The sequence below is a fragment of the Tremella mesenterica genome (assembly GCF_000271645.1).
Source record: "Tremella mesenterica DSM 1558 unplaced genomic scaffold TREMEscaffold_22, whole genome shotgun sequence".
In the NCBI taxonomy this organism is placed as follows: Eukaryota; Fungi; Basidiomycota; class Tremellomycetes; order Tremellales; family Tremellaceae; genus Tremella; species Tremella mesenterica.
In genome coordinates, this window is record NW_006711246.1 from 127,514 (window position 1) to 141,415 (window position 13,902).

Genomic DNA, 13,902 nt, shown 5'->3' on the forward strand with positions numbered 1-13,902 from the left:
ATGTCGTGGACTCCTACCGTCCTCCCTCGGCGCAGAGCCAGGGGTCATCACACCGATCAGGCATGGAAGGAGGCGGAGGACCAAAGTGGGGATAACAAATCATGGTGTTCCTCAAGGGTGAATCTACATTCTCGGTCCCTCCACACCACGCCTCTTCACACCACACCCCTCCACGCCACTCTCCTCCACACCGTTTCCACTGTGCTCTCGGTCAGCTTGCTATCGATGGAAGGAAGAAGCGTGATCCTTTCCCGCACCCCACTGTATGCATCTTCTTTCTCTCCTTTTGCCTGTCTACATTGTAGAGAGCGAGGTATCGGTACTGACCACGAGTTATCGTTCGCCGCGTCTTACATCCGAGACGCAAACATCGATGTAGGTCAAAACCATGACGGTCTCCTCAAGTCGATTGGTCAACTCGAGTCAGGACTGATAACAGAGAGACTGTGGAGGTTGAGGAAAGAGCGATACCTAGTAAGGATAAAATTCGACAAGAGTTTCAGGCGCAAATGTGAGTCATTTAGCAAGCTGTCATGATGATTCTCATGCGTATGTGGACAGACAGAAGAAGCCACGACAGCGAGCAAGCAGACGAATAGATGGGCAATGAAGGCGCCACCTCAGCCTTGACAGACTGTCAGAAAGAAGCAAGTACCAGCAACTCTGGCTCCGACTCCTGGTACCTGTATTGGTTGGAGCTCCCCGGGGGCCGACGCGATTGATTTGGCATCATCGTCCGATCCAACAACCCCTGTAACCCCCGTAGGGCACCATCGTCAGGTTCAACGACCCCCGTAACCCCCGTAGATGGTGCTGCCGATGGTCTAGAAATCTCCTTAACAGCATCATAAGGTCAAGTAGGAAAGAATCTGGAAGCAGTTCTTGCGAACGACAAGCAACCAGTACCGAGCGAGGAGAACAGATCGCAGGGGTAGAATGGTCTCAGTGAAAGGGGCTAGGGACAGGCAAGATGAGAGAATGGAGATTGACACAGAGCTGCAGACTGGAACAAATACCAGACGGAAAGATGGTAATATCTGACTATAGGAGCTAGGCAGGTGAAATGACAAAAGGGGGAAGGGAGTTTCAACAATGAAGAGGCTTTTCCGAAATTAGAAGTGGAGAGGAGGGAATCTGATGAGTCTTGTATGTACAGAGAGAAAAAGAGAATGGCTCATGACATCATGTCATCTTTGATACATATGTATATTCACATTGAAAACAGAGATTGGGACATGCACAGTAGCAGTGTTACGAGTAGGTTATTGTACGTATCGTCACAGTAATCTACGGTGGGCCGGGAAGTCTCAGGTTCACTTACCTGCACGCACCATGCTCCGTCAGTTGAAGAAATTAGTTATCTTCATCTTCTTCACGCTTCTCCGACAGCCTTCCTCCCCTGGAGGTATAGGAACAATCCTCCTTCCTAACAAGTATCCCATGACCAATTCTTTCATCTGGCCGGGGATTTTTTAGCGTAGCCTGGAGCAATATCAGAGACGACACATAACAGATATGTTTGACTGCAAGTTATTGATTGCGCCTTTGACACCTTCCTCAAACCATCTACATGACTATGCAGTACATATGCTAATGGCTAGTAAGTAGTGGTGTTGGTGTAGGGGACCATGTGTATACAGGACATACATGTCCCACCGTGGAACCATCATATGCCCCATTATTGTAGAGTACAACCGTGTCGTCCCTTTCACCATCTTCACATTCTTCCTACTTCTATGAAGTGTGTGTTATGTTTACCCAGTTAGTAGGTATATCAATAGATGTAAACCCAGTAGATAGTCTTATGCGTCATCATCATCCTTCGAATGACTCTCTACTTGTACATAAGTCAGAGACATTCTTGATATCAACTGATTGTGTCTTACCCCAAGGCAAAAAGACAACCAGGTCATCTTATCGTTGTCACCCCTGTCAGTCCTCTGATAGCTAATTGTCACACACGTATTACAGACCAGGACTAATCAGCGTCCTGCCGTATAACAGTACCTTGGTTTCCACTGAACAAGAAGGTTTATCAACCGGTGATATCGACAATCATCAATTGCCATGCTGGTGAAGCACCCATCATCTTCTGCCTTTGACTTGGCTTCAACTACGGCTTCCTACAAAACTTATCTTCATGTGAGGACCCCTCGAGGCAACAACACGTTTCTGTTCCAGCTCTACATGGATCCTGTACAGTCCACCGGATACAAAGGAAGCTGAGTTTTCATGATTCCGAGCAAGAGAAACGATTGGAATTGGATACATAGCCAGGTTAGAGATAGTCAACTGAGTGGAATAGGGTGCATGTTAATGATTAGCAGCCTTCTTAGCCCCTCCCCAAGTGGAGAAAAGCAGGAGAAGTAAGTAAAATGGTATTATAGAAACAAGCTGTAGAAGTGAGTAGAGAAAATTACTTGTAGAAGGGTGGGAGGAACTTGACGGGTCACGGAACCTTCTGCCTTGAAGACGCCTGTAGATCCGTCAACGACACTTGCCTATCTGCTTCTTTTCTCTTCTTCCATGAGATTCTATGCTTACTCTGCTAGTAGGTAGTCAGTAGCTATGAGCCCAACAAATAGTGATGCATGGACTTCCACTTCCCGATTGACTCTCTCTCCACCTTGGAAACGTTTTTGATACTATTTGATTACACACCTTACAATCTTGCTATGACCTCATCACATGAAACATGGCTGGGATCCAGAAGAGCCAGTCTTTCAGACCTCCTACAGTCTTGACAAGGCTCATGGATCAAGAAGAAATTTGTCAAGTATCAGACAGCAAGTGTCTGGCCTGAAGACCAAAGAACATGCAAATGTTTGGAGTATTTTGAAGTGGACTAGCCGCGGGCCGTGGGGAAATCCAACCGGGTTGCCAGGGGCCCTTTACGGTAACGCCACATTCCTTCCAACCGCCACATTCCTTCCAACCGCCACATTTCTTCCAACCGCCACATTCCTTCCAACTGCCACATTTCTTCCAACCGCCACATTCCTGCCAACCGCCACATTTCTTCCAACCGCCACATTTCCCCAACCGCCACATTTCTTCCAACCGCCACATTTCTTCCAACCGCCACATTCCTTCCAACCGCCACATTTCTACCAACCGCCACGTTTCTGCTAACCGCCACATTCCTCCCAGCTGCCACATTTCTGCCACATTCCTCCCAACCGCCACATTCCTTCCAACCGCCACTACCTTACTGTTCACTGCACCAACTTGACGTCATCTTTTGCACCTTGTCCACTACTCGTACTTACTCTGAGAATCATCTGCTCCTCCCCCTCCCCCAAACCCACTCGCAGCAACATCCTGGAGCGTATCAAGCAAGCAAGTAAAGGTTTCGGCTCAAGATCTGGTAGGACGTCACAAGTCATTCCAGCACTGGCCAAAGATCCCGCCGACCATCTCCACCAACGTACGTTCTTGCCTCTCACTCACCCTTTGACGTTTAGAAATATGCTGGTCCCGACCTCATACTCGGACAAACAGGATTCAGAAGGGGGGTGCATCACTCTGACTGGGGAACATATGATTCTTTCTCGATTGAATGGATAGTTGCAAGTGGTGACCCAGGCTGGTCACTGGTCCTATCAGATATATGGAGAAATAATCAGGTAAGTTAAGTATGGTGCTCTTTGTCTTTTAATCCTTTGCTGTCATTATTACTCGTTCTTTTCTTACCCTTTCTGCCACTTGCTCTTGTGACTATGTTCCTGCTTGCTCGTACGACTGCTTCCTCTGCCGTCCCACTTGTTGTTTTGATGTCTGGTCTTCCTGCTCTTCCTTCTGACCCCTGCCGCTTGATCTTCTGAGTCATTACATGTTCCGCTGACCCCGCCACTTGAAACTTGTTCGCGCTGCTCTTACTATTCACCCTATCTCCCCTCTCCTTTCTATCCTCTTTTTGCCTCATTCTCATGTGTCCATCTCTCCTCGAGGATGTTGTCATCTTGTCTACAATCGTCAGCATGTCTGTTATCACTCGGACCGAGAGAAAGCCTGGATTTTTTCAAACATCCTCACAATGCTCGATCCCGTCAACTTTCCTTGATGGGGACGGAGTTTTCTGACTCACAACCGATCTCCCCTCAATCTCAATCTTCTTTCGTTGACATTCCTGAAAGATGCTTCCAAATCCCAGACAGCTCTGTACACGTTCCTATATATGACAAAGACAGTTCCCCTCGCGGGTGGGCAGCAAGACAAGACTGACAATCAACAGATAAGCTTCGCCACCGTCAGACAAGGATACTCCCCCATACCATTAGAGTTGGAACGAGTCGATCTGTCTGTTGAGAGGATAAAACCATTGTATCATTTCGTTCTTGCCATCAAATATCAGTACCAATCAGATCGGTCGGTTAAAAAGGAAAATCATTCGAAGAGTCCCATCCAATCGGAAGACGCAATGATAAAGTCATCATCTCGAATGAATTTGTACAAAGGAAAAAGTAGAGCAGATGAAACGGATATGATGGAATTGAAATCACATGTGATACAGTGTACTAAAGACAACAAGGAGAACCTCAGATGTAAGTACTTCATGTATCTGACTTGCCACGGTCACCCGTTTCACACTTTCTCCGTTATACCGAGGAGCGATGTCTCACTTGAAAACATCATGTACAAGCTCATTTCTTCCTCACACCAAACCCTCGTGTCACCCACCTTCTGGCCCCATCACATAACAAGGGGATATCACCTCCACGTTCTATCCCCGTGTTCTGTCATGTGGACTCAGACAGAGCTACCCGCTTTTTGCCTTGACCTCGCCACGTTAAGGTTGAGGAACTTTCTTCTATTGACCCCGGCTCGAACAAACATCCACAGGAATTGGACGGTATTGTGAAAGACATTTGAAGTGACGATGTCCATCTACCAGAGTCACATCGCTTCTCTACCGAGAAAGTAAGTGAACTGAAAAGATCTAGAGCCGCTTTGATCACATACAGAGAGAGTTACATGGACTGACCAAAAAGCGCATAAAAAGTATGGTCTCTGTCTCATGTTTTCAACAGTCTTCCCACGCAACATGTGTAGGTCCATGGACTTTGGTGAGTTTTTCCTCTCACTTTTTGTTTTGGGTCAAGGAAAATTCCCCACTTTCCCTTTGCACTCTGCTTTAATTCAGACGGCTCATCACCATGTTCTTGCGATCATGCAACCGTTCATACGTTCTCCCCTCCCGCGGCCCCTCTCTTCTCCTCTTCCTCCCTCCACTCTCTGTGCTACATATACATTTTGTCAAAACGTTTTCTCTCACATACCCTCACTCAGCTTAGACATTTTTCTTGCCGTACATATCCCCAAACGGGACTGACCTTCAGATTGTTTGTCCTGATAACATACACGATATAATCGATGAATTGAATAGGCCACATAATTGTGATGGATTCTCTGACTCTCACGTGAGCTTTGAGTGTTGAAGCATCCCACCTATTCACTCTCACCAAGTGAATGTGATACTTGCACAGAGACCACAAGTGTCCTTGGTTGGAAATTTTGAACAAAGACCTCGCTTCTCTTCACCTCTGGTTGTATGGATCAGCATAGGGTGGGATGCGACTCGTTGAGGATGCCTCAGATTTAGTCGGCTTCAAGGTCGCACTCACTGGTCCACTGGAACACGGAGGGACGATGTCATAACGGCCGGAGAACGTGGACTCTCTGGTGTACGTGCACCTAGAACCTGTGAGGTGACTTCTGGAGAGGCAAGAGATGGTCTTACCTCGTTTCATCTTGAGTGAGTTTCTTCTCTTCTTCTTCTTTATCTTTTTCTTCTTTGTCTTTTTCTTCTTCATTCCTCACCTCTTCCCTTCCCCCCAATGCATAAGACAAGGGCATGTGTATTGTCTCAGGATATGATATGATCACTTATACCCGCAAGTCCCCGACGGGAAGTCTATGTACAAAATGATCAACAGGCGCGTAGCCACGACAATCAAACAACAGGCCGTGGTGTACATGGGTTGAGTTATTGAGCTTACTAGTATAAAGGAATGCTGACGTCGACAGTTGTAGGATATCTGATTGCCGAGTTGTTTAATATCAGTATTTCCGTGAATGCTTCACATAGGGGTGAGTCCCATCATATGAGATCTACAGTATCTCATACTGACTCACAGCCGGTAGTAAAAAGATCGTTAGCAGGGATATACGATTGGCGAATTGGTGAGACGACGACTATTTTGGGCTCTTTGAGAGTGGTCACCATCCCCGGTGGTGGGGTAACCCCTAAAGAGTGTATTTCCCTCTATAAGCATTTCCAAATTACTTGATGCACAACACATTCGTCGCTCATCTAGGATGTTTTCAAGAAGAATCTCATCGTCCATTTGTGGTAAGTCCATTGATGCATTTTGGTACGTCAAGCTTTCACTTCCCTGCGGGCATGCATTATTGTCACCTACACACACACCTACCCGTACTCTAATATCTGGCATCTCAACTTTGGTGGTCAAAAACTTGAGATATCTTGATGCTAATGGTTCTAAGAGATACCCTGAAAGCAGAAAGAGGTAAGGCAATCGATTGAAAATTCAAAGTTCTTAAATCAATCACCGATCTTCGAAATCCAATTCTGCAAGTCTATCGACATTTCATTATTTCCACTGGTTTTATTCTATGCGGAAACCAGAGATAAGTTGGCCAACACTGGAAAGAGATTAATGTAATACTCGACGTGATATTTTCAAGTGAATCTTCATGGTCCATGATCCAAAACCCGATAATTCCTCATACTTTTCGTTTCATGGTCCCATGACTCGAGTTGTCTTAACCAATTTCTTGATGCTTTACTATGTGTTCTCTCATGTCACAAACCGATACTGATGCATTATCTCAAAAGTTTCCAACATAGTCTTTGACTCATGGTATCCCACCTGGATCCTCCATCCCATCTTATCAAACTAAACACATAGATACAGAGATTGAATTCCTCAATTGGGACTTCAGGTAGATAGTCGAGTTGATGAAGCGAGAGTTTAAACGAATGATTGATCGAGTGGGAGTTTGGGTAAATGATTGATTCGAAATTGTAGGTGAAGAGGTTAGACACGATGGGATTTTTTTGACTAAATTATCAACATATTCTTATTCTTCAAAAGCTTTTGAGGATTTATGTTGTTCGAAAAACTCTATCTGTTACAATAACAGATGATGTCGAGACAACTTGGGGGGATAAACCACTTGGTTTAGCGGCGACACTCGCAGGCCGAAGCGAGAGGATAAAGGTGAGAAGAGGGAGATAGACACAATTCGGGTTCACGAACCACGAGTTTGCAGGTGAACAGAGGGAGATGAACCAAGGGACGATATAGATAGATTTCACGGGTTCACGCAGTTAGCTTGAGAGGCTAGAGACGCACCCTGTCAATTTGACAGGTTGGCCAACCACTCGATTTTTTCATAACAAAAAAGAAACTTACCCATCTTCCACCACCTTTTCATTTTGTTTTTTTATTTCATATCTCTTCAGGATTATGATTATTCTTCATTCTCATTCTCTCCAAATCACTATGTTTCCTCGTCATGTCGGATTGATTTTTCTCACTTGTGACTTCCATCTACCTAAGGGAAACTAACTGTACTTGTTACATCTTTTAGTTTTATAGAAACGATTTTTGACCCATGTTCTTGAATCCTGAAGAAAGACTTGAAGAGCTTAAAGAACTGATATAAGCACCTCTTGGGTTTATTTCATTCATGTCTCTGAACACGGGACAGAATCAAGTTGAAAAATCATCGTAATGTCATTTTTCTTCTTCCAAAAGGGAAATCCCCCTTAGTGTCATCCATCTCTTCCAAACTTTCATCTTCTTCAAATTTTCTTCTCTTTCAAAGGGCGAGACAAGAACAGATCTCAAAGACACTAAAAGTTTTCATGAATGATGACTTAGTAAAATCGACTCACACACAGTACTCATTTCTTCTGTTAAAACATTGTTCCACTTTCTACCTTCACTTTTCCGGCTTATTTCGTTCATGCTCAATGATAGACATGAAGATTTGGGACTTTCACTTTGAAACTCCATATCGATATATCGATATTTGGTTCTTTACTTGCAGCGGTATTCCGGTATCTTCGTGATTGATGCTGACCTCTTTTGAGCTTTTTTGTAACTATTTGGATGGCTGAAATTGATCCGTGGCAACTCGGATGGCGGCAAGACGTGACCTTGATTGAGATCTATCAAACTCAACATGTCTTCAAATCTCCACATCTGTATCTGTAGATCTGAGACTAGACTTCAGATAGTTTATCAATCGGATGATGCACTGATGCGGATGGAATACCAAAGTCGATGAATTCTTCCATGGACATCTCCTGCCGAACCAAACGAGAGAGAGAGAGGGGAAGATGGTAGTTGCAGGTGTGAGGAATGTGAGAGAGGACATGGAATCGGCCCCAAACAATATTTCCTCCTCCGTCACTTTTTGCCCCTTAGTCTGTATTGTCTTCCCGCTGTATTTATAATCAAATTCAACCTCATTCAAATCATCACTCGTTTACTGCTTATGAGTGGGAGTATGTCAAGTCCACAGACATGTTGGATTCCGATGCATGTTCTTTTCCACCATCTGCATTGTCATTTAATTTAATCAAATCAACAGCAACTTACGTACATATCATCCTCCTTGACACAACCTCTGCAACTCAAAAACTCCCAACAACTCCAATTATCGTAAAGGACATACCCCACCATCCCATCCTATTAGACAAGGTCGCCTGCACTCCTGCGGCCTTCGAAGCCATCATTTTATTGATCCGACAGGTGATGAACCACTTTCTCTCCAGCGCTTCGACTCGATGATTCGGATCCAATTTGAGCTTTTCGTTATTGGCTGTCGGTGAGGAAACCCCACGGCATCGTCAGGCTTGATTTTTGGAAGGAATATCTTAACTGTGGCAGGTATGAGATGAATGGTTCCGCGGCTGAGAACAATGACGATGGCGTGATGATGTTCGGGCTACTATCAGCGACTGTACAAACCCTTACAACGATCCAGAACAAGAAACTCACGGATATTTCACTCTCATCCACAATTAAATTCGGTTCCCTCTTTCCAAGACACAGCTATATCAATCGTTCCCCCACTTCACCCATCCTCGACGACCCGTTTGTTTTATTTGGATGAGTAAAACTCCCGCGGGCTTGGGATTTTGGAGCAAATGCCCTGGAGAAAACTTGGACGGTGTTGACTTAAAAGGAGGGTAAAATAAGTTTTGATCCCGTGGTGAGATAATCGGGCGACTTGTACGGCAAGAGAAAGCATCACGCGTTCCCACTTTACGATGCCGATTGAACGAGGTTTAATTTGAGAGGGGCGCTTGTTTTGTTTCGGCCCCCGGGGTTGAGGGTCACAGACAGAGTTGCAGGTTTGATACAAAAGTTTTTTGTCCAGGATTTTCTCCCCCCCCCCCCCCCCCCATATACCGCTTGGATACCTGAAACTCCGTAAGCTTGCGGACGGGCGGATCTGACTGACGTATCTTCAGGTCAACATAGCGTCCAAAGATGGTGTCGGCGGTCGAGATGAGAGCAGCGGCTTGGGGATCGTATCAGCCTCAAAAGCCAAAACAACACTGATGGAATGTTTTCCTCCATGTGCGGTGGTTTCCGGGCGGTGGTTCTTTTGGTCTGTCGGTCAGCGACGGGGACGCATGCCGAGGGAATCTACGGACGTCGCGGTCGCGGTCACCAAGCTTGAAGATGATCGCTGTTTGATCAGGCAGACGAGCCTTTCGCAGACAATGCAATATTCTCCATACCCATGAGTTGGTCGTCGCTGATCACACAATCTTCATTGCCAGGGTTTTATCGGATGAGATATGGGTGACGAGCAAGTGGTTAAGCCAAGAAATATGATCAACAGGCATGCCAAGCTTTTCTATGCTCGTCAGATCTGGCCACAACGATGAGAGCAGAGGAATCATTCACCTTTACAGAGGACCGAATTAAAATTTGAACATTGTCCATGACGAGATACATTTTGACGTTCCTTTTTCCGTGGATTCTAACTCGCTCAATGATCTCCATATGACATGCAAATAGCTTTCCATTTCCCTCTTTTTCATTACTCTTCAATCCTCATCATCCTTCCCCCCCCCTCCCCTCCGCTTTCCTTCCATGGATTGAGCTTTATCTCTTTGTTTTTGCAAAGCTTGCAGGTTCAGAGGGTAGCCTGAACCTTTACCAATCAGCACTGTAATGTCGGGGGTGGGAAGACTTACCTCTGATCGGTAGTATTCGGACAGAGTACACGGTCTATGGCCAGTCCCTTATCCACATTGAAATTGATCATCGGCACTCACTTTTCCGAGACCCCATGGCATCACATAACAATCCACCTTTTGAAATTATCGTCCTTCTCTTTCTCTAGCATGAACTTGACTCCGAGCACTTGGAAGAGGCATCAAGGTTATAGTCAGGTCCCTCCAAGTGGTGACCAAAGCGGGACATGTTGAGCGCGTGTTGAGCAGCGTTGTTATGAGAATCTTCGGCAAAGTCGTCGAGAGTATTGATGAATCTTCCTATCAGATCATATCAATTCATACACCGATCAAGACTCACTTTTATATGTCGGTCTTTCTCATTCCATGTCTTAATCCAGACCTAGGCGAGGATCCTACGTCCTGACTATTCCGACAGGGCCAAATGGTACCAAGGCGTGACAGTCTTGATTGTACCCATGGCCTTTTGTCTTGTCAAGAGCTTGGGAATGAACCATAGCACCGTACCATCCGAGGGTACGTAGAGTGGAGGCCTGCTGTTCTCCGGAGGTGAGACAAGGGGCGAAAGATTATCCTTCGATTGGTGGGATGATTGTACAGGTAGATTTGACTATGGCTAGCCGGGCCATTGTATCACAGTATTTGGCTATAGGAGTTGTGAGGAGGTCGTGATTGTGACCACTGAAATGAGTAGAGTGAGGCATTGAGCAGGTCACGATCACTCTCGTAGTACATTGAGTCCATCAAGATTGAGGGGAGCAGGAGCGAAGGAAGACTTCTGGCATCGGAGGAGAGCAAGGGTCTTGCGCCGGAGCGGTGAGAGCTCGCCTGTCAGCCGAAATAACACTGGAAGGAGTTGAAGCTCGGTGTCGATCGTCGTTCTCCTTGCCGTGATAGGCAGTGAAGGAGTAGTCCTTGACGGGGGACTGATCCAGGTTCTCTGGATTGGGTGGGGGGGGGGGAAGCACCAGCTGGACGCGTGACTGATCCAGGCTGGTAGAATCGAATGCGGGATGAACACCAGCTTGAGATTGATGAGAAGAAGAGTGAACGGATTGAGGAGGTGGAAAGGTGTATTTATACGATGAGAGGGCTTTGGTGCGGGGACAACATTCCAGTACATCTTTTCCATTTCCCATGAAGGACCATTGACGTTGATGGCCCGAAGGTCTTGAACATTGGTATTTTTCGCAGATCAAGAGGTAGAGGTAGAGGTAGAGGGGTTTCCGAGCTAGGTGGTGGGTTTTATCACTCAATTTCTCTGTTGGAGTCAGTCCACATTCAAGAAACTCGATTCTTTCCCGTTGATTTTTCCACACGGGCACATCGTACTTTCAACTCGGGGCAAGTGAGTGGGAGGGACTGATTAGTTCTTTCCTTTGAATGTCACTCGTACGGAACGATACCTTCTGTTCGTCTCTTTGATTTTCCTTTTCCCTCATCGGACATTACACTTTGAACACCATTCACTACTTTGAACTCTTTGGTCAACACATTCTACACCCTCTTCACAATCTCTACTGAAAGGCATGCGACAGAGTTTAGACTTCGGGTTCTCCCCACACATACCCCACGACCACAAATCAACCGATTCGGAATAGAGATCACGGGATGCCCGATTTGGCAGTTCAAAGATAAGAAGAATAAGGTGGAAAAATAAACCGACCCACCAATTAATGTGGTCTTCATCGCTACCTTATCCAAAAACCCGATTTCTCTCTCTAGGAATCTCACATATTGCATATCTTGCAAAAATCCTTGAGCAAACCCTTGAGATTAGACGCCAATTGGCCAGTTTTTTCAAAATCTTCTCCATTATGCTCTCTATCCTCTAAACCCCCAATCTACTTCAGACTCAAACACGCGTCCGTTCGATCTCAAAGAGGTGGAATCAACCTCTCAACTCCTAACCTACCCGATTGGTGCCAAGTTTGAGTGGTTGTTATTTTCAACTCTGAGATCAAACTGACACGAGTTTGAGTTTCTAGATGACGAATGATTCGTATGATTTTGACTTGTAAGCCTTATCTTGTTCGTTTTGATTCATTTGGCCTCTCTGGTTCTCCAAGCATTCTATTTCCTTTTCAGTTTCTAAAGAACGCCATCGTTCCATCAGTCTTGACAGTAAAATGACCCTTTGCCAATAAATAAGCGCCTTCAGCCACTTTGTCAAACAGTCATCCAAAGCCTTTGAGTTTATCCTCATAGTCAGACGTAAACGCGGCAAAGATATAATCGAGATCGATCGCCCAAAAGCTTCAGATTTGAAGATGAGTCGCCGTGAAATGTGGTCCATGTCCATGATATTTCAAGAGACATCGAAGGTCTGGGATTAGGATGACTATTCTTTCAGATGTTTCCAAACGATCTTGAAGCTGAGAACGATTGGTCGATAGATGTGTGCGTACGCTTTTTGCTGAGCCAAAAAGTGAATCATTTCACTGAATCGAGTGAATTTCCAAGTCGAGTTTTTACTCTCCATGGTACATTCGAGGGTTTTATCAAGGGATAGAAAGCGATTGGGATGGGGAAATTTTCAAGTCGTCATTGGTGAGGTTGAGTTTGAGTTTGATATTTGGTGCGACGGCGTCGGGCTGCTTCTCTGTCAAACTCGACTTGTTGGTGGTGGAATGATTCGTTAGTGCCAAAATTTCCCAGTCTGTTGTTCGATTTTCACAAGCTCATTCGTTCTCGCTTCGAGCTTGATCTTTGTCACTTGTTGATCTTCAATGGCGAGCTTGAACTCGATTCTCATCTTTTCAAGTTCGGATTGGGTAACATTCGATATCCTCCTCGTAGCTCCAATTTCGCAATCCCTCAGCAGTGACCACTGTCTCCTTGATCTTGTCGAGTTGACCAACATTATTGGTCCCTGATTGACCCCTGGTCACATCAACATCCCTCTCAAACAAAACGCTAAGGTCTCCTTCCCAACGACTCGCAGAGGTATTCCTTCATTGACCTTTGCTTTCTAAATGAGGCAATGGAGATAGAGTGTGCTGTTGTGATTTACGAATTGGGGTCACATCTGTGTAGACGAGTTTGATCTGTAAGAAATCGCAAAGGTGGTGTGATGGGTTGTTTGTCTTGAGATGTTATCGTCTCCGCTAAGGTACCTTCCGACTTGAATGGATTGGACAGACGGTCGTCCCGAGGGGATGAGTACAGAATGATGCACAGTGGATCCAGCAGAAGAGGTTTCGATGCTAGGTACTGAGTGAATTAGCACACCGTCACAATCGTCTATCTACCATTGCCCTTTGACTCTCCTATTCTCATGACTTTGATTCCTCTTCACCCTCCTCACCTTGAAATCCTCTCATTTTCATCTGTTAGGATGTAGGGCGAGATCAGAAAGAAGAAATCGCTCACATACAGACTTGATGATATCACAAAAACCCCGTTCCATGATTGCTCCGTCAAGGCTACTTGACCCTTTCCAACCCATTCCTCAAGGTTCCAGCTGGCGTCTTTCCCTCCCGAGATGTTGACAACACCCAACACAGTGCAAGACCATGACTGTCAACTTGGCCTGACTCACACGACAGATTCACGGTCTCATGCAATGAAAAAGTTGACTCTATTCCAGAGTGGTTGACGTGATACCCAAGCCTAGACTGTAGAGTACTCACCTTTGCGGCTTCCTCCTGACGCAT

At 45.6% G+C, this 13,902-nt stretch overlaps 4 protein-coding genes across 4 annotated transcripts; 2 read left to right on the forward strand and 2 right to left on the reverse strand.

Moving 5' to 3' along the window:
- Window positions 1–851, forward strand: TREMEDRAFT_66423 (uncharacterized protein; the record flags this gene model as incomplete). Its single annotated transcript, XM_007008468.1, has 3 exons — window positions 1–210; window positions 334–511; window positions 781–851. The coding sequence occupies 3 exons, from the start codon at window positions 1–3 to the stop codon at window positions 849–851; spliced, it is 459 nt and encodes a 152-aa protein (XP_007008530.1).
- Window positions 852–2,772: 1,921 nt separating this feature from the next.
- TREMEDRAFT_66424 (uncharacterized protein) lies at window positions 2,773–3,961 on the reverse strand (the record flags this gene model as incomplete). Its single annotated transcript, XM_007008469.1, has 4 exons — window positions 2,773–3,227; window positions 3,270–3,321; window positions 3,451–3,471; window positions 3,740–3,961. The coding sequence occupies 4 exons, from the start codon at window positions 3,959–3,961 to the stop codon at window positions 2,773–2,775; spliced, it is 750 nt and encodes a 249-aa protein (XP_007008531.1).
- Window positions 3,962–4,879: 918 nt separating this feature from the next.
- Window positions 4,880–6,187, forward strand: TREMEDRAFT_66425 (uncharacterized protein; the record flags this gene model as incomplete). Its single annotated transcript, XM_007008470.1, has 7 exons — window positions 4,880–4,920; window positions 5,053–5,066; window positions 5,387–5,420; window positions 5,597–5,755; window positions 5,937–5,980; window positions 6,028–6,090; window positions 6,138–6,187. 7 exons carry the CDS (start codon window positions 4,880–4,882, stop codon window positions 6,185–6,187), a joined length of 405 nt encoding a protein of 134 aa, XP_007008532.1.
- Window positions 6,188–12,884: 6,697 nt separating this feature from the next.
- On the reverse strand, window positions 12,885–13,902 carry TREMEDRAFT_66426 (uncharacterized protein; the record flags this gene model as incomplete). Its single annotated transcript, XM_007008471.1, has 4 exons — window positions 12,885–13,129; window positions 13,285–13,459; window positions 13,619–13,765; window positions 13,879–13,902. 4 exons carry the CDS (start codon window positions 13,900–13,902, stop codon window positions 12,885–12,887), a joined length of 591 nt encoding a protein of 196 aa, XP_007008533.1.